Source organism: Peromyscus leucopus, chromosome 8b (genome assembly GCF_004664715.2).
Source record: "Peromyscus leucopus breed LL Stock chromosome 8b, UCI_PerLeu_2.1, whole genome shotgun sequence".
Taxonomy (NCBI): Eukaryota; Metazoa; Chordata; class Mammalia; order Rodentia; family Cricetidae; genus Peromyscus; species Peromyscus leucopus.
In genome coordinates, this window is record NC_051086.1 from 100,435,633 (window position 1) to 100,463,525 (window position 27,893).

General features: G+C 51.1%; 1 protein-coding gene and 1 non-coding gene across 7 annotated transcripts; both read right to left on the reverse strand.

Moving 5' to 3' along the window:
- Positions 1 to 227: 227 nt before the first annotated feature.
- Positions 228 to 27,893, reverse strand: Fbf1 (Fas binding factor 1). 6 transcript variants are annotated; one of them, XM_037201648.1, is made up of 31 exons: positions 27,812 to 27,893; positions 27,260 to 27,405; positions 23,790 to 23,817; positions 22,357 to 22,398; positions 20,069 to 20,156; positions 18,431 to 18,479; positions 17,335 to 17,385; positions 16,046 to 16,184; positions 14,462 to 14,539; positions 13,638 to 13,745; positions 13,242 to 13,377; positions 12,978 to 13,111; positions 12,267 to 12,366; positions 10,758 to 11,225; positions 9,681 to 9,782; positions 9,258 to 9,352; positions 9,029 to 9,087; positions 7,615 to 7,770; positions 7,373 to 7,473; positions 7,048 to 7,254; positions 6,374 to 6,481; positions 6,140 to 6,279; positions 5,945 to 6,063; positions 4,919 to 5,041; positions 4,652 to 4,837; positions 4,090 to 4,266; positions 3,879 to 4,016; positions 3,675 to 3,792; positions 2,526 to 2,635; positions 1,268 to 1,371; positions 228 to 1,149 (listed from the first exon to the last, which is right to left on the reverse strand). In XM_037201648.1, exons 1-30 carry the CDS (start codon positions 27,876 to 27,878, stop codon positions 1,288 to 1,290), a joined length of 3,657 nt encoding a protein of 1,218 aa, XP_037057543.1. In that variant the 5' UTR covers positions 27,879 to 27,893; the 3' UTR covers positions 228 to 1,149; positions 1,268 to 1,287. The 6 variants fall into 6 exon arrangements, with proteins under 6 accessions (XP_037057543.1, XP_037057544.1, XP_037057542.1 ...); XM_037201649.1 differs by having other exon boundaries at positions 228 to 1,371; positions 10,758 to 11,222; XM_037201647.1 differs by having other exon boundaries at positions 228 to 1,371.
- Positions 23,152 to 23,276, reverse strand: LOC114707123. Its single transcript, XR_003736612.1, has one exon.

The following is a 27,893-nucleotide window of genomic DNA, read 5'->3' on the forward strand; positions in this document are numbered from 1 at the left end:
CTTGCTCAGCCACTTGAGCGCAGAGATTACGCATGTGAGTCCCCACAACTGGCCAGGGCAAACATGTTCTAACTAGGGACACATTCCAATGGGCACTGGGAACTCTAAGGATCCAGATAACAGGAACGTAGCAGATGGGCTCTAGATGCAACTCAGGAGAAGAACATTTGCCTACCATGTGTGCAGCCCTAGGCGTGATCGCCAGCAATGCAAAACCAAAACAGAACCCCAAAGAATAGAGCAGTTTAATGGGTCTGAGACCAAGGCTGCAAACCGTTGGCTGGAGAATTAGGCTCCTTTGGAATGGTCCTGAGAGCAGAGGTGGGCTCTGCTTCATCTCCTCAGGCATTGCTCTTCTGCCCACCTGCTCCTGTGGACATACCCTCAGGTGGAAAGGAAGGAGCGCTCTGTAGGAACAACTGCAGTTTCTTTCCGAGTCCTTCTGGATCATTTGCCCCCTGCTGCCCCTCTCCTGATACCCTATGAGAGGGTTTTAGCACACTGGAGAGTGGAGGAGCAGCAGCAGCTCAGCTGTGTGGCCTCTCACAGGCCCCAGTGCTACCCCATTTCCGGGCAGAGGCTCTAGCTCTCAACATCTTCCTTCCTCCTCTGCTTCCCCATACACCCTCTGTGGTCCACAGCTCCCCATCCTCCTCCCTCTGGTGGGGACTTGGATGGGGAGGCAGAAGCCAGTGTTCAAGATGAGTTAGGTTGTCACCAGGAAGTAATGGGAATGAGACGGGATATGTGCAAGCAGCCTGAGAGTGGGGTAAGTGCTGAATGAATCCCAGAAACACCAAACTAGAAGCTTTCTGGGTATGGTGCCCTCCAGAACAATGCCATCCTTGTCCTTGGCCAGGCCTCCCACTCACTCAGCTTGGAGGCCCTTCGCCCCATTTGGGAGGGGACCTATCAGTCAGAAAAGTAGAAGACTGTTCATCGTGTCCCACCCTACTGCCCAGAGATAAGCCCAGGCATAAGGATCCCCAGTGCCTGCCCTGTAGAAGAGGGTGGTGAGCTGGGGCCTTACTATGGGACAAGGGCGGGCGATGGGTGGTGAGACAGCCGTGCTGTTATTGCTCCCAGGGGGAAGGCACCAGCTGCCTCTCAGCTGCAGGTCGTAGTGCCTGGGAAGAACACACAGATACCCTGTCGACACAAAAAGTTGTAATCAGACTCTGGGTAGTGCGCCACCTTCCTGGGAACCTTTTCCATGGAAGTGGGAGCTGGTCGGCAGTGGGAGAGAGCTCTAGGGCCAGATACTTGCTGAGGAGGCAGTGGGTATTTTCAGGCAGAATGGTATGCCATATTGTAGGGTGCTTTCTTCAGAGTTTCCAGGAAGAACTGTTCATTCTCCAGGAAGTCGTGGTCCTGTGAGGCGGATTCAGATGAGTGTTCACACTTCTGTGCACTGACAGGGACACCTGACCCTGGTGGAGCCAGCCTGCACCTGGCACCCCCTTCACCTACTCCCTGGCACTGGGAAGCAGTGAGGGTATGTGGGAGCTCAAGCATGGAGTGAGACAGGCTATGATGTCAGTCCTGGCGAGGTCTTGAGAACCTTGGAATTTATTAGCAATGACCTCATGTCTCTAGGCCAGTGTCTTCATCTACAAATGGAGGTCAGACTGTCTCATAGCTGGGCGTGCTGGCTCACACCTGTAATCCCAGCACTTGCAAGGAGGACTGCATGCAAATCCAAGGCCAGCCTGGGCTACAGAGCAAGATCCCAGCTCAACAAAACAGGCAAACAAAAACCAAAAAGGAAGAAAAAAGCTATAGCTCAAGGGTAGTCATACACACACATCCCCCTCATGTAGGGCTGTGAGAAAGGAAAGTCCATGATGCACATGGAGTCTTCACCTTGGAGCACAGCATGTGGGACATGCTCCTTGAGTGACAGCTGCTGTCACTGGTGTCATAGGTTACTGGCAGTTTAAGGGGTTGTTGCCAACCTCTTATTCCTAGAACAGGTCTTAGAAGCTGTATAGGCAGTTTGCCTCCTGTCTTTTTTTTTTTTTCTGGCAGGTTTCACTGTGTAGCCCTAGCCCTGGCTGGCCTAGAACTTGCTGTGTAGAACAAGCTGGCCTTGAACTCAGACATCTACCTGGCTCTGCCTCCCAAGTTGCTGGTTAAAGTTGTATGCTCTGCATTTTTTTTTCTTTGATTTTTTTTTTTTTTTTTTTGAGGCAGGGTTTCTCTATGTATAGTCCTGGCTATCCTAGAACTCACTCTATAGACCAGGCTGGCCTTGAACTCAGAGATCCACCTGCCTCTGCCCCCCAAGTGCTGGGATTAAAGGCGTGCGCCACCACTGCCTGGCTCACAGCCAATTTTTAACAGGGTTCTTGCTGGGGATTGAACCAGGGCCCTGTACAAGATGGACAAGTCTTCTACCATTGCCCACATCCCCAGTCCTTGCTGTCCACTCTCCCCTTTGTGAGCAGGGCCAGCCCTCCTGGGGCTTTGGAGGGACCGCTTGTCTTGAGTGTAAACGGAAGAGCCTGGGCCCAGTGCAGACATACCTGTGCCGCTGTATGCTTCAGCAGCAGCAGCTTGGCAAGAAGGTGTGTAGGCACCGGGGCAGCAGGTATCTGGCTGCACTGAGGCGTGGTGGGAACAGAGGCCTGGACAGCTGAGGAGAAAGGCAGGAGCCAGTGTCAGGGGGAATACTGAGGGGCCTGGCTTTTTTCCATAGGACCTGTACCCACACTGCCTACGGGAAGAGCCTGGCCCGTGCCCTGGGACTCTGCCAGAAAACCCAGGTTCCAGTCATAGCCCCTACATGGCAGCTCCCAACCATCTGTAATGCCAGTTCCAGGGGACCTGATGTCTTCCTCTGGCCTTTGTGGGGGCACCAGGCAGAACACCCCACACAACACCTTTTAAAAAGGACAAGACAGACTGTGCCGGCACGGGACACCTGGTGACATCCTGTGGGCTCTATGCACAGTGCATCACCCACACGAAAGAACAAGGAAGAAAAAAGCCTTGGAGCCTGTGGTAGCAGAACACACCTTCAATCCCAGCATGGGGCGGCAGAGGCAGGAGGATTACTCTGAGTTCAAGGCCTGCCTGGTCTACAAGGTAAGACTTCAAAGAAACAAATAACAAAAATGTATGGTGACCCATTAATACCAGCACTCAGGAGACACAGGCAGGAGAATTTCTGTGACTGTGACTTCAAGGCCAGCCTGGTCTACATAGTGAGTTCCAGGGGAGCCAGGGCTACAGAGTGAGACCGTCTCAAAACAAAAAAAAATTCCCCTCACAAAGCTGGTGGCGCACGCCTTTTATCCCAGTTCTTGGGAGGCAGAGGTAAGAGGATCTCTGTGAGTTCGAGGCCAGCCTGGTCTACAGAGCAAATTCCAGGACAGCCAAGGCTACACACAGAAACTGTACCTTGAAAAATAAAACAACAAAACAAAAACAAACAGAAAGAAAACAATAAAAGAGGTGGGGCTACAGAGATAGCTCATAGCTCAACAGGTGACACCCCTGTAATCTAGCATCTAGGACACTGAGGCAGGAGGATCTGAGTTTGAACCCAGTTTGGGCTATAAAGCAAGATATCTGTCTTCAAACAGCTTCAAGCAGCCCCTATCTTGAGTAGCTGGAGGAGGTCCTGCTACCTCCTGCTCCAGGCTCTGTCCCATCTTCTTGGAGTCACTTACCCTCCATGCTGGACGCTGCCGGGCCCTGAACTGCAGAGGGCAGCCCTGGAAGGCTGGAAGGCACTTCCTGCCGCACACGGTCCAGCTGCAGCCTTTGCTGAGCCAGGCTCAGATGCTCCTGCGCCCAACCCCAAAGAGACCGACTCAGTGAGGAGGACAGGCAGGCGGGCCTGAGGGGCAGGAGAGTGGGGACTGGACCCTTGCCTGGTGCATACGCTGCTCCTGCTGCCGCAGCCATTCCTGCTGCCGCTGCACTGTCTGCAGCCGGCCCTGCTGCTCAGACAGCATCTGCTGGGCTTCCTGTAGGGCCTGCTCACCCTCCTCATACTTCTTGGAGGCCACCTGCAGGGCGCCACTGGGTCAGAACTGGCTAGCGTCAAACGGGGGCTCTTCCCACGGCCCTTCTAAGGCACACCTTGCTCATGTGTTCCACCTCCTGTGCACGGGCCTGGAGGCGCAGGCTGGCTTTGTGTAACCTGTCCTTCTCCAGTCGAAGCTCCTGGCGCTCTCTCTCCAGAGCCTCCCTCTCAGCAGCTAGCTTCTCTTCCCTGGCCCGGAGCTCACAGGCCCTGACCGTCAGCTCTGCCTGCTCCTGAGAAGGCAGAATCACTGCTGTGGTTACTCATCCAGAGCTACCCTGGGCTCTGTACAGCCCTTGGGGGCCCCTTCTCCCCCTGCCTCTGGAAGTGGGCAATAGAGCAAGGGACTTCTTAGACATGGACCAGAGAGGCCTGGAACCAAGCTCGGGGGCTCCCACACAAGCCGCACAAATTCAGTGTCCAGTGTCTCTTGAGTATCAGCTTCCTCACTTACATATCCGAGTCAAAGGAAGCAAAGAAGACAAGAAAGTGCAAATGACCTGAGGTGCTGACTGCTGTTCCACAGTCCTGCTATATCTGGCTGTGCTCTGATTTCCTAGGCCTGGGATCTTCTGCACACAGCTGGGAGGCCAAGGCCACCGAGGCTCTGAGCCCTACCTTGGTCAGGCTGATGATGGTGCCCTCGCGCTGGGAGTCCGCTTGCATGGCCCTCTCAGCCTCGCGCTCGGCCCGCTCCTTACTCAGCTTCTGCTGTGTGAAATACTCGGCCCACTCTGCTGCTAGGCGCCGACGCTCCTCCCCACACTTACTCATGACCGACTTCTGCTCCTCTAGCAAGGCGCTCTGTGAGGGGCCAGTGAGGGGAGTGTGAGGGTCCTTAGCAGGAATGGTGGGGTCAGCAGCTGGGCATGGAGCTGGACTCACTTTGGCTCTCTCCAGCTCCTCCCTCTCCATGGAGATCTGCTGGACCATGACCTTCCTCTGCTCCTCCAGGGTGCGCTGTGCAGACTCTGCCTTAGACTTCTCAGCGGTCACCCGCCAGCGTTCCTGCAAGGGCCAGCGCAGGGCTGGGGGTTGGCTCCTCACTCTGGGAGCAGGCCAGAGGAGCTGGGCAAATCTGCATTCTCCCAGGCTAAGTCATAAACTCCTCATTCCAAAGAAACAGGAAGTGACAGGTGCTTGGGAAGTACTGCCCAGGTCCAGCTCCTGCAGTTCTGAATTAGGAGGTTCAGTACTCAGGTGAAACTGCACTCCAGGGAAGGTTCAGTGCTCTGCCCTGAACCGCCAGGTCTGGCCCATTACCTATCAGTCACACGCGCTAGGAACCCACAGTTTCTGCAAGCATGAGAAGTTCAGCCAGTTTAGTCTTCCTTACAGACTAAAGTTAGGGGCTAAAGCTCAGCAGTTACGAGAGCACTGCCTACTCTTCCAGGGGACTGCTCAGTTCCCAGTACACCACAGCGGCTCACAACCATCTGTAACTCCAGCTCCAGAGGATATGACGTTCTGTTCTGGCCTCCAAAGGCAAAACACCCATACACATTAAACAAAACAAGACTGATGCTCACTTCCATCTGTGAATGACACATAGGGGGTTCAAACACATTTGCTACATGATGGGGTTAAATAACATTCGGTAGGCAAGAGTATCCATTCCAGTGTCACACGTTTCAGCTGATGTGACAGATCTGAGTGACAAGAGGGAGGAGGAAGGATAGTGATGGTGGGGACCCTGCAGGATGGCCCTGGGGCTGGTAGCTGAAGAGCAGGTGGTGGGTGGCCCAGCGCAGGGTTGAAAACAGAAGCAGGAAGAGAGGGGAAGGACAGAGTGGAGGCCAGAGAGTAGCTGGTCATGGGTTTGGCCTATTGGCTAGGATCAAATGCAGAGTGGCTGAGCTCATGACAGGTGGCCCTGGAGTGCAGGTATCCTGTACATCAGGACAGACTCACCTGTTCCAGGAGCCGGCTCTGTTCACTCAGGCGCACCTCCATCTTCCCAATGACCTCCTGGAGCCGGCCACGCTCTTCCTCCATGTCTCGCTGCTGCCTGCCCAGCCGCTCCTGCAGAGCTGGACAACACACAGGGTGCTCACTGACCGCTCTCCTTCCTAACGGGGGTCTCAGTTACAGAGAGGGAGGGGCTACCTCGCAGCTGCTCATCTTGCTGCCGGATCCCCAGCTCTCGCTCCTGTGAGGTGCTAAGGTGTGAGGCCTCCACACGGGAGGACAGCGTGTTCAAGCTGCTGGAAAATTTCTCCATCTGCTCAATGATGCCGTTCAGAGACCTGAAGGATTATCAGGGCATCTCATCCTGGGGTCACCCGGGACACCCAGGCCTAACTAATCCCTTAGGGAAGCAGCACCAGGTCGCACACATACCGAGTATGGGATGTGGCACTGGTGACAGCATCGATCTCTTGGTCCTTCAGCATCTTCAACCTCTGTAGTTGGTGCTCATGGTCCTTGCGCATCTCCAGGATGGATGCCCTGAGGGATGGCAGCAGAGGCAAGGAGGGCCAAGGGCCACTGTGAGCAGGACTACACAGACAGATGACACCAGAGAACATGAGAGGACATGCCTCTGACTACTATCTCCTCCTCTTCCTCCTTCAGGCATCTCCTCAGTGCCTCAGCTTCCCTGGCTCTTCTGTCTCCTCTCTTGCTGCTTCCATCCCACATGCACCTGCTGCTCAGCAAAGGACACCTTTCACAGCGCAGGAGGAAGCTATGTGCCTAGGCCTCTGTGCTGGCCCAGGGCTGCTCTGGCTTCCAGCCTTCACATGTCTTTTCTTAGTTCCATTCTCATCCAGAGAGGCTCCCGTGCCAGCAGAGTGGGTGGAACCCCACCCATGAGGGGAAGGGACTGGGGTGCTCAGCCTTGAGCCTTCATCTCAACAGGCTGAAGGGAAGGGTGAGTTCATGCAAAGGCTGCAGAGCCACACTGTGGTCTCCTGGGCACTGTCAGCCAGCCAGTCCTCACAAGCCTCTTCCCCAGCTCCCTGCCCCATCCTCGCCAGTCCTTGCAAGGTCACTCCCCAGCCTCTTGCCCTTACTGCTGCAGCTCCCGAAGCCGGGCCACCTCCTGGTCCTTCTCCTGTGCAGCCACGGCCAAGTGCCGCTGGTGCTGGGCTATGAGCTCAGCCCTTGCCTGCTCAGCTTCCCGGCAGTAGGACGCATGCTGGGCTGACAGAGCCTCCTTCTCTCGGCGCAGCTGCTCCTCCCGCTGCTGGTAGGACGCTTCAAGCACCTTGACACGGCTTCTGTCAACAGAACGCCCACCCGGAAGGCCTCACTGAGCACCCTGAGCTGATCCTGGGGCTCAGGGAGAAGATCTGAACCTGAGCTTGGCAGGCCCCCCAGACTGCAGATAGCAGCTACCTGTGTGCATCTTCAATGAGCTCCAGGTCGGCCTGGTGCCGCTGCTGCAAACTCTCCAGCAGCATCCTGTGCTGGGTCCGCTCTAGCTCCAACTTGCGCACCTAGGCATGGGTGACACAAGGGTGCTAGGGTCCTTCAAGCAACCAACTCCACACTTTGTGCATCCAGTCCCTCCTCCCTCCTGGGGTGCCTCCAACTACTTGCCATGAGGACAGTGGCCCTCAGTGCCCTGCAGCTCTCACCTGGGCCTCCAGCTCGGACAGCTTGGTCTGGCTCTGCAGCAGCTCGGCCTGAAGCTGGGCAGTGCTGCTCTGAAGCTGCCCTTGGGTGGCCAGGAGTTGCTTCTGGTACCCTGAGCCTGGCAGCAGACTCTGCAGCACAGACTCTGGGAGAAGGGGCTGTGGGAGAGGACGAGAGCTGTTCCAAGACAGAAGCCGACAGGCCTGCTGAGCTCTGCCACCCCCACCTTCTCAGCTTGCTGGACCTCCTGGCCATTCCTTAAGACAGGTAAGACCAGAGCAGCTCCAGCAGGACAGGATCTTGGTGAGTCCTGTGCCTTGCAGGGAAGCAGTCATCAGAGCTCCCTTTGAGCTCTGGTCAGGAAATAGAGCACCCACCCTCCCCAAGGACATCCTCCTCAATGAGGAGCCATCTCTAGTCCAAGAGAACAAATGCCTCAGTTATGACAAAAGCTTCTGACCCTGGCCCATTAGGTGTAGGAAACTGCCCTTCAGCCACTGTTTCCCAGGGCTGCACTCCTGACTGCCATATCTCCCAGGGTCAGTGATGCAGTCGGAAGATGCAGAGATGGGGATGTTTTCCAGCGGAACAACAGGGTCTCTCACTCTGTAGTTAGGGCTGGCCTGGCTTGGAACTATAGCCCAGGCCTGGCCTCAAACTTTCTACCTCAGTCTACTAGACTAGGGGATTGCATGAAATGGACCATGTTGGTGCTTTGCATGAGAATGGCCCCCATAGGCTCATATATTTGAATGCTTGGTCCCTGATTAGTGGTACTGTTTGGGGAGGATTCGGAGGTGTGGCCTTGTTGGAGGAGGTGTGTCACTGGAGGTGGGCTTTTAAGTTTCAAAAGCCCATGCTAGGCCCAGCATCTTTCTCTGTTTCTGCTGCCTAAGGATCAGGATGTAACAATAATTAAGACAGCATTCTTTTTTCTTTTTCTTTTTCAGTACTGGGGACTAAACCCAGGGGATTGCACATGCCAGACAGGCCTTCCTCTAGAGAGCAACCCCCACCCCTCTTGAACCCAGGCTGGGCTAGAACTCACTATGTAGCCTTAGGCCAACCTCAAACATATGGTACTCTTCCTGTCTCAGCCTCTTGAGTGTACCACCATGCCGGGCTTGTACTAATGCTTTCTCACTGGAACATTCCAAGCTGCTCCTGCATAGCAGCCATCTCCATTTCCCTACTGATGCTGACAGAGGGACACCCAACTCCACTCAGGACTGTAGTGAGACTAAAAGTTCAGGAATGCGCTAACGGGGGACACCAGAGTGAGTGGGCTGATGTCCTACTGGATATATCTGATATATTCTAGCAGAGTGTCAAAGTCCAGCTCCTTGAGTTGCCTCTGAGTAGGGGAGAATTGTTCTCTGGGCCCAATACCTATACCTGTTTGAACACCTTCCCTACCTGGACAGGCACAGAGAGCCCCATGGGTTCCTGGGAATGTGGAACATAAACTGCAGGCTCTGAAAATTGACAACAAAGAACACAGCAGGCATTTCAAAGGACTGCACAGATCTGGACCAGTAAGTACCTGGGAAGAGTCCCTTGTCACTCATCTTCCCAAGTCCCCAAAGGAGCTCAAGGGACCTCTTCCTCACCCAGGGCCAAACTCCAACCAAAGAAGGAAACAGACCTCTGATAGAAAAGTCCCCAGAGGCAGAGGCCATTCCCGTCTTGGGGTCACCTATAGGAATGGCAGTGGAAGTTTGGCTCCAACTCATGGAGGATCTGGGGACAAAAAGAGAGCACATTGAGTGGCTTCTGTGTGAGCGAGAGGCAGAGAAGGGAAGCAGAGAAAACCACTGGATTCAGATAACTGGGTGCTGGTCTAGGGGCTGGTACTTTACGGGGAGTGAAGGACCTGGCTGCACTGGTGGTTTGGTAAAGGAGGTGAAACGTGCCCTCAGACATCTCTGTCATCTAGGCATAGATGCTGCACATGACAGGATCAGTAAGCCACCTTGGGTCCCGGCACAGCCATACTGCCTATCTTGGGGAAGGAGGCCTGAGCTGGCCGCACTCCCCTGCCACCTCCCAGCCCTGTCTGTGCACATACCCTGCGGCCCCAGGCCTGACGGCTGCCATCGCTTGGGTGGTTGCTCTTGAGGCTTCTCCAGCAGTGGCCTGCTCAAGGGCCTGAGTGCTAGCGACAGGCTGGCTGAGGAAAGTCCAGGTGAAGGTACATGAAGACAGCCCCAGACAAGCTCCTAGCATGAAGCTTACGGCAGTCTTCTTCCCCTGCCTCTGCTCCCACCACTTGGCTGGAATTTTTTTCCAGGCTTGGCTCCTGGAGTCTGTGGGCTGCCTTTCCCTTCTAGGATGCTGCCCACCTCAGCATCCATCGTGGTTCAGTAACACAGCAACCATGGGCATGTCACACACACCGGAGTTCAGTCCACACTCAAGCTCCACAGCTGCCCTTGGGTTACTCTAGTCTCCCCTCTGGCTCTCAGGTCAACAGATTTCCCTTGTTCTCAGGTCAATGTCAAAACTGCTCTCCCAGCACACTAGCTCTAGGACATCTAAGACACGGTGGTGGTGTCCCTGGACTCTCAAAAAATCACACAATCCTTTCTGGTGGCGAGGCTTGTCACCGCTTATCTGGACTTGGCCTTGTCAAGCCCTTTCCCTTCCTGCCTACAGGGTCACTCCCCACCCAGCCTTACTGGACCGCCATTCTCAGGAGCTGCCTCTCAGCTTCCATGTTTACTCAAACACTTCCAAGAGGATACAGGAAGCTCAACTCACACATGCATTAGCCACCTTTAACATGAGCTGACAGAAACACCAACACTTGGCACAATGGGTTTCTTTGCCACTTTGATTGGTGCTGTGGACAGGGCCTCTGCTCAGAGACAAGGGACAGTGGATCCTGCTACCTCAAAACATTCTTGTTTTCTCTTGCCTAATCAGCACCTGTTCCCACGGCAGTTAGGGCATGAGTGTTACCAACCCCTGGCCCGTCTGTCTGCATCTGGGCAGCTCTGTTGCGCCCGTAAGGAAGAGAAGCTGAGTTGGCATCAGTGCTCACAGTGGTATCTCTAACAGAGGATGGGACAGGTAAGATGGGCAAAGTTAGCCCCCGAGACCTTGCCAAATCCTTCCCATCAACCATAGTAGCCCACGCTCATACCTGCTAGAAGGAGTCTGACCCAATGATCCTAGTGAGTTCAGGCCCTTAGAGGGCCCAGCACGTTCCTCTCTGGCTAGAGCATGGGATTTCTTCTGGGATATGACATGGCTCAGCCAGTCATCTTCCTTCTCCTCAGAGACTTTCAGTGAGGCCTGGCTGGCTTTGGTAGAGGGCCTGGCACCCTTGGCTGCTGGCTCTGCTGCTGAGGGCGGTCCAGCTAGGGCAGAGCGTGGCTCTGGGGCTGAGTGCCGGTTTGTAGGAGGGGGCAGAGAGGGTGTCAAGATGGCTGAGTCTTCTTGTTGAGCCTTTTGAACAGGAGAGGGAGACAGCAGGTCCAGGTCATCATCCTTAAGGCCTAACCAGTCGGCTCCTCCTTTCTTGGGGTGGATGGGGCTGGAAGCTGGTGGAGGGCTTTGTTTGAAGCTGGGTTCTCCCTTAAGGTCTGAGCCACCTTCTCCCAAGAACCTGCTTCAAGACAGAGAGGAGGGTGTTGGAGAGGGGAGGAAGCCCACCCCACTGGACCCCTATCAGCCTTACTCTCTGCTGTTGAGGGGGCGCACATCTGGCCCATAGCAAACTGGACATGGGAACTCACACCTGTAACCCCAGCACTCAGGAGGCTGAGGCAGGACTGCTGTAAGTTCAAAGCTAGCCTGTGTTACAAAGACCCTGTGTTCAAATAGTATTAACAATAGTGAACATCCCACAGCAGCTGGAGATATGGCGCAGCTGCTAGACTATGTGTCTAGCATATACTAAACTCATTCCTAGCACCACAACCAATCAGGATGCTAACACACACTTGCTGTCCCAGCATTCTGCCCAGAATGGAGGCAGGAGGGTAAACTCGATGTCATACTTAACTACATAGTGAGTTAGAGGCCAGCCTATCTCAATAATAACAACAAAAAGGGCTAGAGAGACACGTCAGCTGTCACATAAGCATGAGGACCTAAACTCCAGGGGATCTGACATCTTCTGACCTCCCCAGACACCAGGTACGTGCATGGTACACAGACACACACGCAGGCAAAACACTCATACACACAAAATGAAAAAAATAAATCCTTTTAAAGCAAAAATATATACTTGGAAAAAAAACAACATATGCCAGAAAGTTCGTTGCTGGTCTTTTTCTATTGCAAATTCGGAGTGTGCCATGAGGATATGGCCAATGCCAGGGTTCCTGGAAGCCATTGGAGGAGCCCTCTGCTCTTTTAGGATGGTGGCTGTGCTACTCCTTGGGCCGTGGTTTCTCTGGAAGACCAAGTGACATAACAGCCTTTCATGACACTCAGGGCTTCAAGCAGAAGCAGGCCCAGCTCCTCCTTTTCCTCCTGAGGAGTCCAGGCATTGGGGCTACCAGTTTGTCCAGCTCTGCCTGGACCGCTGGGCGCTCCTGGCTTCCATCTCCTTTAGCACCCATAGACTCATGGCTGCCAGGTGGGATGGGGAAGGCCACAGGGACAGGCCTGTCCCCGAGGCTGACCTCCCTGAGGCCCCACTTACTTGACCGACTGCCGGCGGGACTGTCTGCCCTCAGAAGAGGCCACAGTGGGCTGGTAAGCCCCAAAGGTAAGGATCTCATCATCCCAGCTGTCTTCTTTGTCTGTAAATTAAAGGGCACGAACAGGATTGAGAACAAGGAAAGCCAAGCTTTGTACAGGATCTGGCAGATGCTAGGCAAGTGCTCTACCACTGGGCTACATCTCCAGGCCAAGGGAAGCCAACTGAGTGAGTGGAGGCCATCAATCAAACAGCAGCTACAGAAAGAAAGAGAGCGCTAGACCACCTACTGGTAAACTATCTCATGACAGCTGCCTCAGTGACAGTGTTCAGAATGTGTGTTCTCAGTGAAGCTTTGTTACAGGCTGTGCTAAAGACGTGGTTTGAGCTGAATACAGCAATACACAATCCTAGCACTTGGGAGGCTGGCGCAGGATTATCACAAATTTGAAGCTAGTCTAGATTAATATTCTGTCTCAAAAGAGAGGAAAACACTGGGCATGGGGCTCACACCTTTAATCCTAGCACTTGGGAAGGCAGAGGCAAGCCTATGCCTGTGAGGTCATGGCCAGCCAGGAACTAGAGAGAGACCCGCCCCCCATCTCAAAAGACAAACAAACAAAAAACAAGGGGTGTAGGGAAGGGAGAGAGAGAACAGTTACCTTGCTGCTCTACAGCCTCCTCCCCTCCCTCCCTCCCTCTGGGCATCCTCACCCTCTGTCTTCTGATACTTCTTGTCTAGCTTGAACTCTCTGTGTTCCCCAGGGCCTGGGCGAGTAAGGAGCTTGGCCGCTGGGCCTCGACCCAGCAGTTCATCCAGCTTTGAGCGAGCAGGGAGGGGCCCTTCCCTGCGGGACAGGGTGTAGGGAAGGAGTGTGCCATGACATGGGGTTCCCATGCTGCCCCAACCTCTGAGCTTTTCCCTGGGCCTTAGGCAGCAGCCTGGCCAGGGACTCCCCACTTCATAAGGATCCTTACTGGTCTTCTGTCTTCTTCCTCTCTGCCTTGGGGCTCTCTTCAAAACCCAGAGTGGTCATGATGTCGTCACCTTCGTCAAACAGCAATTCTTTCTTCCGGATGGGAGTATCTCCAGGAGTTAGAGGAACAGAAGGACCTAAGAAAGAGAACCAGGGCCCAATGCTTGGTGACTGAAGGGGGTGGGAGGTGGCAACTGTTTCCACCTGCCTGGTTTGTCCAGAGACCCTGACTCTAACCCCACCCCAGGCTCACACATTCACCTCCTTACCCCTGAAGCCTGATAATCAGGTTCTAGACAGGAGGACCCAGTGGCCTGCCCTGCTGAGGTCTCGGGCTCTGGACTAGAAAACTGTCAAGACTCTACCCCAGGACCAGGAGCAAGCCTCTTTGTCCTACCTTGGCCTGCAGCCATGCTGGGGCTCTTAGAAGCAGGCTTACTCTCCACTGTGGGTGGCTTCTTGGCAGTTTCTTCCTCCTTATCAGAGAGAAGTCCTGCCAGTGGGTCTTCGAAGTTTCATGGCCAGAAAGAAAGACAAAGGTCAGACTGCTGTCCTTTGCTTAGGAAAACAAGCCAGGAGCTGAAGTTAAATGGACTCTTCCTTTAATCCAGCACTCAGGAGGCAGAGGCAGGTGGATCTCTGAGTTCGAGGCCAGCCTGGTCTACAAAGTGAGTTCCAGGACAGCAAGAACTAAACAGAGAAATCCTGTCTTGAAAAAACAACAAACAAAAAAACCCCAAACAAACAAACAAACAAAAAAACAACCAAACAATCAACCAAACAACCAAAATTGGATTCTTCAGTATTTACAGAGTAGGGTCTATGGGAGAGGGTAGACACAGAGGGGCTTGAGCAAAGGAGTAGGGAGCTGAGTGAACCCTGGAACTCCTAGAAATGTCCGTAAGGTATGAATCCATTCATAAAGAAAAAGGGACCTTTTCCTTATATTTTAGAAAAGCTTCATTTTGAAGCCTGGCTTCAAAGTCTTTGCAAGTAAGTTCCTCAAACCTCCTGACTGATAGAGCACAGTTCCTCTGGGAATTCATGAAGACTAAATCATGACCAGCTCTCTTCCTCTGACACACACAGAGACTTGGCCTTCAGCAGTATTATCATTATCCAGACTGCTCTCAAGTCAAGCGTTCCAGAAAGGGGGAGGATTGTGTGTGCATGCGGCATTCCAGAAGGGGGGGTGCAGTAGGGGAGATGGGGCTCTGATACCTTCAAAGGAAAACTTCCTGTACTGAAGCCCAAAGCTGCTGGAAGCGGGAGGTGGCCTCTTAGTGGGAACGGCATCTCCTACAGGAAGAAGAGAAAAGGCCGTCATGGAACTGGGCCTTTCCTGTCCAGGGTTTTCCTTGTATTGGAGCCCCAAGGACAGTGGGCACTTTCTTCTGACAAACTGAGATTCTTGGCTGTAGGCACAGCCATGGAGGAATCCATATACCCTGGTTCTCACCTGGGCCACTGGAGGGGAGACAAGATGGAAGCTACTTCTACCCCTCACCACCAATCACTCGAGACAGGCTTGGGAGATTTACAAGCTGCCATCAAACTTCTTTTCCGTTTATTGCAGTGTTGTGGGGTAGAACCCAGGATGCCATGCACAGGCAAGTGATCTATCACTGGGCCATATTCCCCAGCCCAACTTTCCATTTTAAGTAAAAAATGATCCTTTAGCAGCTGCACAAGAGGTGTGCTACACAGTTTTAGGCCAACTTGACACAAGTTATCTGAGAGGAGGGAACTTCAATTAATAAAATATCTCTAAGATTGGGCTGCAGGCAAGCCTGTAGAGCAGTGGTTCTCAATCTTCCTAATGCTGGACCTTTTAATAGAGTTCCTCATATTGTGGTGATTCCCAACCATAACATCATTGTGTTGCTACTGTTATTAATCATAATGTAAATATGACATTCAGGATATCTGATATGCAACTCTTGTGAAAGGTTGTTCAACCCCCAAAGGGGTCACGACCCACAGGTTGAGACCCACTGTTGTAGAGCATTTTCCTAATTAGTGATTGATAGGGAGGATCCAGCCCACTGTGAGTCATGCCATCCTTAGACTGGTGTCCTGGGTTCTATAAGAAAGCAGGCTGAGGAAGCCATGAGGAGTAAACTAGTAAGCAGCACCCTCCACAGCCTCTGCATCAGCTCCTGCCTCCAGGTTCCTGCCCTGTTTGAGTTCCTGTCCTGACTTCTTTCAGTGATGAACAGTGATGTGAAAGTGTAAGACAAATAAACCCTTTCCTCCCCAAGTAGCTTTTGACCATGGTGTGTCATCACAGCAACGGTAACCTTAACTAAGACAAGAAGAAGGGATCAGACCTTTTCCCCACATAAACACACAGACAACTGGCTCCTTGGCCTCTTCATCCTAGGGATGTGTGGTGTCTGAATGAGAACGGCCCCCATCTGCTCACAGATTTGAGTGCTTAGTCACCAGGGAGTGGAACTATTTGGAAAGGACTACAAGGATTAGGAGGTGAGGCCTTGTTGGAGCAAGTGTGCCACTGGGGCGAGAGGGGTCCGGGGTTTGTGGGGGTGGGGGTGGGCTTGGTGTCTGTCTTTCTCTGTCTGTGGGTCAGGATGTAGCTCTCAGCTACTTTGCCAGCACCATGTGTGCCTCCATGCTCCCTGCCATAATAATGGACTAACTCGGAAACTGTAAGCAACCCCTCAGGTAAATGTTCGTTTGCTCTCTTTCTAAGCGTTGCCTTGGTCACGGTGTCTCTTCACAGCGACAGGACACTGACTAAGACAGCACAGAAAACTCAGGACACAAGAGCTACCCTCCACGTACCTTTCTCACTAGCTGTTAATGTGCCAGCAGGCTTGGGGTTGCTAGGCACTTCTTTCCCAGAACCCTTTGCAGTTCCTTTGCCAGAAGGTGGATGAGACTTCATCCGACCAAAGAGATCATCATCCATGCTGTCCAGGTCCTAGGACAGCAGGAAGAGCGAAGCCTGATGTCTGGGAAAGAGCTATGTTTAGGATTCCCCAAAGGTCCCTGAGAGGAGTCTTAGGGTGGTCTATTAGGAAGCAGGAGTCCCTGGTCATTGGGGGCAGTCTCTTGAAAAGAACATCGGAGCCACAGCCTTCTTTTTTTCTTTGTTATGCTCAAAGGTCACCGTGTAACCAATACACTTCCCTTCTGCCACGGCCTCACCAGAGGCCAAACCAATTCCCGCTCCCAACTTCATCTTGGACACTGAAGCTCCAAAACTGAGCTAAAGAAATGTCATTTGCAATTGAACACTTTCTGTAGCAACAGAGTTGACTGGCTTGGAGGAGGGGAAGGAGGGGGAGGAGGGAGAGGAAGGGGAGGAGGGGGAGGAGGGGGAAGAGGAGAGGAGGGGGAGGAGGAGAGGAAGGGAGCAAGGCTGAGGGCTGAGGGCACCCAGGCATGCAACTGTGAGAGGACAAAGGAAACTGAGGAAATGGAAGCAAAGGCAAGCAGAGTGGGGGCGGGGTGGGAATTGGCTCACAGGCTGCAGTGAGACACGTGTCACCACAAAGAGTGAGGGTGGGGACATGCAAGTCACGCCAGCACCAAGGCTGCTGGCCTTGGGGAGAAAAATGGAGACAAGAAGAAAATGGTCACAGAGCTCTACAAGGCTGAAACCAAGAGCTCCGCCTTGGCCTGGGGCCTCTGGCAGAGTGGGATAGAAGTGCTGCTGGTTGGGAGAGAGGCGGCTGAGGCCCAGGCCAAGCTGCCTAGTCACTGTGAGCCGATGTTCTTATCCACAGTCCACAATTCCTCCTAAGAGTCCAGTATAAAGATTCGCTTCCTGCTTCATCTGATGAGAAGGGAGCTCTCTTGACAGGGGATTTGGAGGAGACACAGGAAAGGCGAGGAACATACTTTAGAGGAAACATTAATCCTGCTCTACTCCCCAGGTGGAAGCAGGGGATGTCAGGGACCCAGCTAGGAAAGTCTCTGGGTTCCCACTAGAGGCCTGGGGCAGACTTTCCAGGCTCTAGATGCCCAGAGTTATAAAGGAGAAGTTACAAGGACTGGGAAGCCTTGGCTTGAACTGTTGGGGTCCCACACCCACCCCAGCCTTGAAGAGGACAAAGCTATTTTGCTACCTTCATGTTCTGCAAGAAGACCTGTGGGTCTGCATCCGAGAGACTGGAGACCTAGTGGGCAGGTGAAGACACAGTGAAACCAATGTTAGCCAGGACCAGCAGCACTTGGGGGTTCCCAGATCCAGTCACCCCGCTTTTGCTCAGCAGGGGCAGAGCTTGCTAATGGGGCGCAAACAGGAGGGTCTCTTACTCTCCGACCTCGAGGATCAGCTCTTTGACGTCAAACCTGCCCATCTGAGGAGACCCAGAAAGTGTTCCCAGTGTGTGTTCTCCCAACTGCAGAAGCCATTTCCACCACAAGCCTTCAGGAAGACTACTTCCTGATCACGCAGCCAGACAGCTTGGACTTTCTCATGGGAAGAGGCGATACCCAATTCCTGCAGCTGGGAGGGCACTATCATCTAGCTCATTGTTCTGGTGAAGAGGAAATGGATGCTGTTTGGGTCCATTCAGCAGTCCATGGGCATTACTCTACTTTAAGAATCAAGTACGGGGCTAGAGAGATGGCTCAGTGGTTAAGAGCACTGGCTGCTCTTCCAGAGGACCTGAGTTCAATTCCCAGCAACCACATGGTGGCTCACAACCATCCATAGTGAGATCTGGTGCCCTCTTCTGGTGCACAGCATACATGCAGGCAGGATACTATACACATAATAAATAAATCTTTAAAAAAAAAAAGGGGGGGGTATACAATGCTGGGCGTGGCAGCACACCCCTTTAATCCCAGCACCTGGAGGCAGAGGCAAGTAGATTTCTGAGTTCTAGTTTGAGGCCAGCCTGGTCTCCATGGTTAGTTCCAGGCCAGCTAGAGCCACATAGTGAGACCCTGTCTCGAAACCTGTGGGGAAAAGTACAGGTTGTGTGGGAGCTTCCACATCTGCAATCCCTGATCTTGTCTTGGGCTGAGTCAGAAGGCTCGAGCTACAAGCTAGCTTGGGCCACACAGAGAAAATCTACCTCAAAATGACACAAAACAAAACAAGCCAACTTTGCAGGGACTTCTAAACCTTTCTGTGAGCAGCTATTAGGCCTCTCCAGTCTCACTGTTTGGGGGACATGCACAAAGGTCAAGGACTGGGGAATGGACCAGACTCACCTCAGCATCAGCTCCCATCAGCCCTTCAACACTGTCTTTTTGGAGAGACCTGCAAAGAGACAAGGTCAGCAATGACCCGTACGAATGGGAGGGGAGGGGAGGGGAGGGGAAGGGAGGTAGTAGGGGAGGGAGGCAGGCCAGCCAGGTGTAACAGCATACACCTGTTATTCCACCACTTGGAAGCAGAGGCAGAAGGATTAGGACTTCAGGTCACCTCAGGTACATACCCAATTTTAGGCCAGTTTAGAATACAATGAGACCCTGTCTCACAGAGTTGTGGAGCAGGCTACAGTGTCAGAGTGAACCTGGAGTGATTTCTCCGGGGGACCAAGACAGAATAAGACTCTCACAGACAGCTGTGTGTGGTGGCACACACCTTTAATTCCAGCTCTCAGGAGGTAGAGGCAGGTGGATCTCTGTGAGTTCAAGGTTCAAGGCCAGCCTGGTCTACAGAGCAAGTTCCAGTTCCAGGACAGACAGCACTACACAGAGAAATCCTATCTCAGAATACAAAACAAAACAAAAATACACAGACCACAAAGTACAGAAATTTTCTCCTTAATTTGTTTTTCTACTTTTTTTAAGCAGTGAAGCCCTTTAAATATAAATTGTTAGTAATAAATAAACACTGGGGCGGACAGAATGGCGCAGTCAGCTCAGCTAGCATTTCAAGCATCCCTGTCTCCAGCCACCCATGTGACAGACCAGACAACCTTAGCGCTGGATGGGGGAGGGGGCATGCAAATCCGAGAATGCTAGGCGCTCCCTGTCAACTAGCCCAGCAACCTGATGAGTGCTGGACACAATGAGAGCCTGTCTCAAAAGATAAGGTGGAGGGTAATAGTGGAAAACACCCAAAAAGACTAGCTCTGGCCTCCATATGCGCGCACACATACACACACACACACACACACACACACACACACACACACACACACACTAGTTATAGTTAAAGCTGGGCACAGTGGTACATGTCTGTAATCCCAATATTTGAGAGGCTGAGGCAGAAGGATTGCTCCAAGTTTGAAGGCCTATGAGCTCAAAGATCAGTACCACTCTGGGCTACATGATTAATACCAAACCAGCTGTGATTACATAGCAAGACCCTGTCTTAAAACAAATAAAAAAAAGTAAAAGAAAAAAAAAGCCAACAAAAACCCAAATAACAAAAACAAAAAAATGTTTAAAACAAGAGAGAATAATAATTGTTTTTTTGGTCTCTCTCTTCTTTTAAGACAGGGTCTCACCATGTAGCCCTGATTAGCCTGGAACTTCCCTGTAGGCCTGACCAGCCTCAAACTCACAGAGATCCAGCTGTCTTGACTGGGATTAAAGGCCCCACCCCACCTAGATGGAAAGAAGGTGAACGGTAGAGTGCTCCTTCTCAAGAGGTTGACCTGAGCCAACCTCTCATTTTGGGCAGAGAGGTAGGTCTGGGAGGACCCACGTAACAGATGGAGGACTAGAAGCCAGGCCTTCAGACTCCTGGGGCTGGGTTCCTGGTTCCTCTCCCTCTCTCAGATTCCATCAATAATCAGAGCTGAGGGGAAAGTAGACTCTCCCAACATTAACTGCACTGGCCGAGATGGAGTGCCGTGGAGGGAGGGGGCTGGAGAGAAACGTGCCAACAGGGCCTACCTTGCTTTAGCCTTTGAAGGGGGCCACTGAGGTGTGCTTGCTGTGTCTTTGGCATGTGAGGCTGGCTCAAAAGGCTTCTCAAGCAGTGCTGTGGGAACAAGGAAAACAAGAACGACACACCACGCTCTTCAGCCACAATGAGGAGGAAGGTGATTCCTCCACTCTGCTGCTTCCTGGACCTTCCCACAGCACTCCCTGATGCCATTCCTGAGAAACATGAGTGGAGTGGGTACATTTCCAAGTAGGGAGTCAATCCTAGGTGCCAGGAGTGCCAAATGGACAGTCTAACCCACCCCATCGGTGCCACGTGAAAAGGCAGAGGAACACAATGGCTTTCCATAGTATAGTCTTAACTGTAGGTGAAGTACATGGGTTCTCCCTGGAAACAGAAGCCTCGAGACTCCCGGTGAGCTCTGCTCATCCCCTGAGCCCTGTTCCTCAGTGCAGCAACATGGACACAAATAATAAGGGACTAGCTGGACATGACAGCCTGCTGTGGATATCACTCTATATAAATAAAACACTGATGGCCAGTGACCAGGCAGGAAGTATAGGCGGGACAAAGAGAGAGGAGAATTGGGGAAACAGGAAGAAGGAGGAGAGACACTGCAGCCACCGCCAGGAGAAGCAGCAGGTAAAGACGCCGGTAAGCCACGAGCCATGTGGCAAGGTATAGATTTATAAAAATGGGTTAATTTAAGATATAAGAACAGTCAGCAAGAAGCCTGCCATGGCCATACAGTTTATAAGTAATATAAGCGTCTGAGTAATTATTTTATATGTGGATTGTGGGACTGTGGGGCTTGGTGGAAGCTGGAGAGAAGCCCTCCAGCAACAACGGCCCATGGTTAGAATATCAGCATGAGGAAGGGAGTCTAAGACAGGGGGTTTCCCCAAGTTTGAGGCCAGCTTGGGCTATACAGTGAGACCTCATCTCAAATACAAATAAATAAACAAATAAATAACCAGCAAGATGGCTCAGCAGGTAAAGGTGCTTGACACTGAGTCTGAGGACCTGAGTTCAATTCCTGGAACCTACAGACTAGGAATTGTCCCCTGATCTCCACATTACCCAAGAATTCACCACCCCTCCAAAAACAAAAAGTAAGAAAATAAACCTAAGAGATTTTTAAAAAGTTTTATTTATTTATTATGCATATAGTGTTCTGCCTGCATGACAGAAGAGGGCACCAGATCTCATTACAGATGGTTGTGAGCCACCATGTGGTTGCTGGGAACTGAACTCAGGACCTCTGGAAGAGCAGTCAGTGCTCTTAACCTCTGAGCCATCTCTCCAGCCCCGTAAGAGATTTTTTAAAGAAAGACTATATAAGGAACTTGGGCTGAGAGAAGTAGCTCAGTAAAAGGGCACTGTAGGACCCTGGTTTCCACTCCCAGCATTATACAAAATGTAGAAAAAGCACAAAATAATAGCGTATCTGAGGACTCTTACAGCTCCACAATCCAAAGCCAAGGGCTTTAACCAGAAATGAACAAAGCTCTGAACAGACATCTTTTCAAAGATGACGCCTTTAATCTCAGCACTCGGGAGGCAGAGGCAGGTGGATCTCTGTGAGTTTGAGGCCAGCCAGTGAGTTCCAGGACAGGCTCCAAAGCTACACAAAAAAACCCTGTCTTAAAAAGAAAGCTGGCCAATCAGCATTTTATTTATACAGAGCAATATCCACAGCATAAGCACACTTAGGAGAAGATACTCCACAGCATTTGGGAAACCTACATCCCAGCCACCCACAGCACGGCCATGACCGTGGTGGGGAGCCGGGCCTGGGAGCACAGGCTTGTGAGCACAGCTGCTCTGGAAGCAGAATGGAAAGTTAGTGGTTCCCTGGGCTACTCAGTGAGTTCAAGGCCAGCCTGAGCATCACACTGAGATGAGACCTCATCACAAATAAAAAGTAATAAACTGACTGGGGATACTGCTCAGTGGTGCAGGGGCTGCCTAGCATGAATCAGGCCCTAGGTTCAATCCCCAGCCCAACAAACAAATAAGGAAGAAAATACAAATCAAATGAAAACCAAAGGTGGGAAATAAGCATCGGTGGGGTGTGGACAAAGCAGGAGCCCTGGTGTTGCTGGTGGAAATTTAAATGTATGGCTGCTGTGGGAAGAGACCACAGGGTCCAGCAAACACCGCGGCAGTTTGTGGGAGTTGGTCTCTCCTTCCCCATGTGGGTCCTGGGGGTGGAGCTCCTGTGTCAGGCTTACACCCTCACTGGGTGAGCCCTCTTGCCAGTCTCCCATGCTCTGCCCAGGGAAGGAGTACTTACTGTCATCTCCCAGGAGGTCACCAAGGACATCATCGATGGAACCTGAAAACAAATGGGCCATCAGGACTTCAGGAGGCAAGAATGACATTTATAAACCCAAAGCCTGAGACTTCTGTGTTCTGAGTTCTCTGATCCCAGGCTGAAGGCTGACATCAATGTTCCCTGGCCACGAGATGATTTCTAATGGCAACAAGCCACAGTGCCTTGGTGAAACCTCAGGTAGAAGTTTAAAATAACCTTCCCGAAGAATGACAATGATGATTTTTCAGTGAAAAGTTTCTACCCACCTCACCCAAAACACACAAGGCCATCGGGCGGTGGTTGCACACACCTTTAATCCCAGCACTTGGGAGGCAGAGCCAGGCTGAAGTCCATGAGTTCAAGGCCAGCCTGGTCTACAGAGTGAGATCCAGGACAGGCACCAAAACTACACAAAGAAACCCTGTCTCAAAAAACAAACAAACAAACAACACCCCCCCAACACACACACACACACACACACACACACACACATACACAAGGCAGCAATTAGTCTTCCAGCCTCTAAGAGGCCAGTATCGTCTTCGGGAAAGCATCCACACACATGAAAGTCTCTTGTGTCTCTGTACCCACATCTGACAGCTCCTAGAGCTGGAGGCACAGTGGGGACACCTAGGTGAGCATGTGTGGATAAATTCTCCTATCCTGCTTTCTTTGCCTCCACCACCCTTACCTTCAATCACATATCTCCAAATTCGGAGCTTAATGAGAAACATTTTTTTTCAACCTCATTTATTTATTTCCCTGTTTGTTTTCAAATGTTGGGTAGCAGAGTCAACCCTGTGGTTTGCTCCACTAAGGGCTCTGTTCTCTCCACCTCTTTTTCTAGGAGTGTATCAGCAAAGTCCTGCTTCATCACACGGCCTTCTTGATCTTCTAGTTTTCTAGTTTTTTATGAGATAGGGTCTCTCTCTACATAGTCCTGTCTGTACTGGAACTACATAGATAAGCCGGCTTTGAACTCACAGAGATCAGCTTGCCTCCCACCTTCCCAGTGCCAGAATTAAAATGGTGCACCAACATACCTAGCTTTTTTCTTTTTCTTTTTCAAGTTGGAACAGAAATGTGTGTCCTGACATTTGTGTAGAAGTCAGAAGAAAACTTGCAGGAATCAGTTCTCTCCTTCCACCATTTAGATCCTTGAGATTCAGGTTATCAGACTTGGGATGAGATACCTTTACCTGCTAAGTCTCCTCACCAGCTTTTTTTTTGGTAAAGGCATATTCCTTTAATCCCTGCACTCTGGCAGAGGCAAGCAGATCTCTGTGTGTTCCAAGACAGCCTGGTCTACAAAGGGAGTTTCAGAATAGCCAGGGCTACACAGAGAAACCCTGTCTTGAAAGCAAAAAAAAAGTGTGTTTGGATTAAGGGTGATGTTCCATGTCTCCACTCACCTTTCAATCCTTTCTTGGTTTTCAGTGCCTAAAATGGAGGGGAAAAAAGATCACATCAACAAAATGCAGCAGTGAGTATGTGCTGGAACTGGGCAAGAAGACCGCTCTGCCTTTCTCCTGACCCCCAGGGAAGGAGCATCAGGCATTACAGGTGAAGCTGTTTTCCTCCAGCTTTGGAGAATGGATGTACTGAGAGTCCAGACACAGTCCTTGCTAGCCAGCAAAGCCAGGGTATAGACGGACACCTACCTCTCCTCAGACTTACAGATACCAGGCAGGTGAAATCAATAACCAGAACATTTTCTTCTGTTCTGTGTGTCTGATGGGTGTTTAAAATGCTTCCAGCAGGAAATGCAGAGGACTCAGAGGCTTAAGAGATAGACTGGCATGGCTCACCTTCAATCTCAGCACTCAGGGAGCAGAGGCTGGTGGATCTCTGAATTCCAGGCCAGCCAGAGCAGCAGTGAGACCCTTGCCTCAACAAAGCAAAACCAAAGAACAACAACAACAAAAACAGAGGCTCAAGGGAAACTTTGCTCACTGATCAGTTTGTTTTTTGCAGGGCCTGGGAAGGGTCTCACTGTGTAGTCCCAACTGGCTTAGAGTTTGCTATGTCAAACAGGCTGGCCTGGAATTCACAGAGATCTACCTGCCTTTGCCTCTACTTCCAAGTGCTGGGATTAAAGGCCCAACTTGAATGCTTAAGGTTTTTCTAATGTGACTCTGCTATGGAGACCATCTCCCAGTCCTTGCCACAAAACTTCTGGAATATTCTATGCAGTCAAAATGTTCAGGGTGCAGGGATGGGGTGGGGGTTTGTTAACATTTCACATGTCTTACGCTGCACTCTGCCTACCATTTTGGGCTTTGGGGCTTTCTGCAGCTCCTTCACAGTACTGTCCAGTCACGTGCATTCTTGCTGAGCAAGTTCATCTTCCCTAGTAGAGAAAATTAAAGTAGCTGTTTAAAAGTGATGTAGCTAAAGCTGGAGAGACGGCTCAGGAGCTAAGAGCACACACTGTTCTTGCAGAAGACCTGAGTTGGGTTCCCAGCACCTGTGTTGGGTAACTCACAAACTCCTATAACTCCAGCTCCAGGGGGGATCCAAGCCTCTGGCCTCCATGGGCCCCTGTATCCACACATACTTACACACACAGAAAATCTTTTTTAAAAAAAATAAGTGTTTTAGTTGGACATGGTGATATAATCCTGAAATACCAGAACTTGGGAAAGGAAGGTGGAAAAATCAGGAGCTCAAGGTCATCCTCAGCTACACAGCAAATTCAAGGCCAGCCTGGGCTATGTAAGTCTCAGAAACAAACAAAAATCCAAAACAATAAATAAATAAATAAATAAATAAATACAACAAAACCCACAGCATTTACCAGTGCTTGACCCTAAGGTTGTTAAGTATCCTATCACTTAAGAGGTCAGAACCTAGCCAGGCAGTGGTGGCACACACCTTTGATGCCAGTGCTTGGGGACAGAGGCAGGAGAATCTCTTGTGAGTTTGAGGCCAGTCTGGTCTACAGAGCAAGATCCAGAAGAGCCAGGAATAGGTCAGTGAATAATGATGCTTTTTGCCACCATGCCTTGCTGTGGGATGATCCTTCTGTTCGCTGTGAATATGTATTAGTCTCATTGGTTAATAATAAAGCTGTCTGGCCTATAACAAGGCAGAATAAAGTAGACAATCAAACTAAGGACTGGGATGAAGAAGGGCGGTCAAGAGAGACTCCAGCAAGCTGCCCAAGAAGCAAGATGCCAGAGGACTGGTAAAGCCATGGGCCACGTGACAATACATAAATTAATAGATATGGGTTAATTTAAAAGTAAGACCTAGTTAATATTAAGCCTGAGCTATTGGCCGAGCATTTTGTAGTTAATATAAGCTTTTGTGGGTTTAAGGACTGAGCGGTCAAGACAGAAAAACTCTGCCTCTGTTTACAATGCCTTACTACATGAGTTGGATCCTCAGAAAACACATGGAGGGGGAAAACTGACTCCTGAAAGTTTTCCTTTTACCTACATGTACAGCTATGTCCCACCCCCCCAAACAAAGAAGTGCAATTAAAAAAAAAAAAAAAAAAAAAAAAAAAAGAATTCCAGAGCTGGGTATGTTAACACACACTTAGCTTTGCAAGGTGGTGGTGGCCATACCTTTAATCCCAGCACTCAGGAGGCAGAGGCAGGCGGATCTCTGTGAGCTCAAGGCCAGCCTGGTCTACAGGACAGCCAGGGCTGTTACAGAGAAACCCTGAAAGAAAAAGGAAAGAAAGAAAGAAAGAGAGAGAGAAAGAGAGAAAGAGAGAGAGAGAGAGAAAGAAAGAAAGAGAGAAAGAAAGAAAGAGAGAGAGAAAGAAAGAAAGAAAGAGAGAAAGAAAGAAAGAGAGAGAGAAAGAAAGAAAGAAAGAGAGAAAGAAAGAAAGAGAGAAAGAAAGAAAGAAAGAAAGAAAGAGAGAAAGAGAGAGAGAAAGAGAGAAAGAAAGAAAGAGAGAAAGAAAGAAAGAAAGAGAGAGAGAGAAAGAAAGAAAGAGAGAAAGAAAGAAAGAGAGAAAGAGAGAGAAAGAAAGAGAGAGAAAGAAAGAAAGAAAGAAAGAAAGAAAGAAAGAGAGAAAGAAAGAGAGAAAGAGAGAGAGAGGAAGGAAGGAAGGAAGAAAGAGCGAGCTGGGGGAGCTGAAGAGAAGCCTCAGGCATCAGGAGCACTTGTTGCTCTTCCAGAGGAGCTGGGTTGGATTTCCATTGCCCACGGGTGGCTTACAACCTCTGTAACTCCCTTGGGGGGCAGGAGGGATAAATGGATCTGATGCCCTCTTCTAACCTCCCAGAGCACTTCATGCATGTGGCACACAGACATACATGCAGCCAAAACACCCCTACACATAAAATAAAAATAAATTTTTTTTAAAAAAAAGAAAAAGTTAGACATAGTGACTCATACTTGTAATCCCAGCCTTTGGGGGCCGAAGCAGGGTTCCTTGAGTTAGGGGCCAGCTTTGACCATAAAAGTGAGTTCTTGGTCTAGGGTGGGCTCCTGTCTCAAGGAACAGATGTGTGTGTGTGTGTGTGTGTGTGTGTGTGTGTGAGAGAGAGAGAGAGAGAGAGAGAGAGAGAGAGAGAGAGAGAGAGAGAGAGAGAGAAAATATATGAGAGAATACATGAGAATGAGAGAATATGAGAATTCCCTATCTGCTTATTGGGTTTTCCTTGGCTTGGAGAGTACTTTGAAAAGGCAGTGCACATCCTTTACCCTGGAAGAGGATGCTGAAGTCGCAAAGAACCATGTGGGAATGGTACCACATCTTGGCCCCTTTTACCAACTCTGCCGACCATTCGTAGGCAGCATCCAGCAGAAAGCGTGAGAGTGAGCTCTGGTTTCTCCCTTCAGATGGCAAACATTTCACCCTAGAAACACATGTTTCTAGCATTTCCTCCCTCCCTTTCTCCCCTCTTCCTTCCCCCAAACCCACCTTCACGTGCCTAGGAAGAAAGGCGGCCATGGCGCTCATCTGGCTTCCCGGTGTGCCTAGCCTCTTATTAAAATGCAAAGTGTATCTGGGGTTGTGGGCACCGGGGAATGCTTGTGTTTCTCCCGTGCAATGGCAACTTTGGCGACCTACAAGTCCAAACGCGTTTTGGCTCGTATCACATCGAGGAATTTCTGCTATCTCCTAAGCAGCCCGTCGCAGCTTCCCAGGTGCTGGGACATTTTCTAGGAGCGGCTTGTAAGGGCCGAAGGGTCCTAGAATAACGTCGAGTCTTCACACCTAGTCAACCAACTCCATGAAGACATTTGAAAGACCGCGAGCCCGCCCCTCAGCCACAGCGGGTCCGGGAGTGTCGCGCCAGGCCAGGCACGGTGCCCTCAATGTTCCATCCCCCGCGCGCCCATCCCGTGCTTCTCCTAGTCCCTGAGGACCCTGTTACGAGTCGTCCTTTCAGAAACACGGCCACGGAAACCCAGCCCAACCAGAGTCCCGGATTCCGACTCCACTCAGTCCGCCCGTTTCCGCCAGGCCTACCACCTCTGCGCCAGCGACATTCCCACCTCGCCGCCTCCGGCCTCAAATCGAAGGCGGCGTGAAGCATTCTAGGAACTGTAGT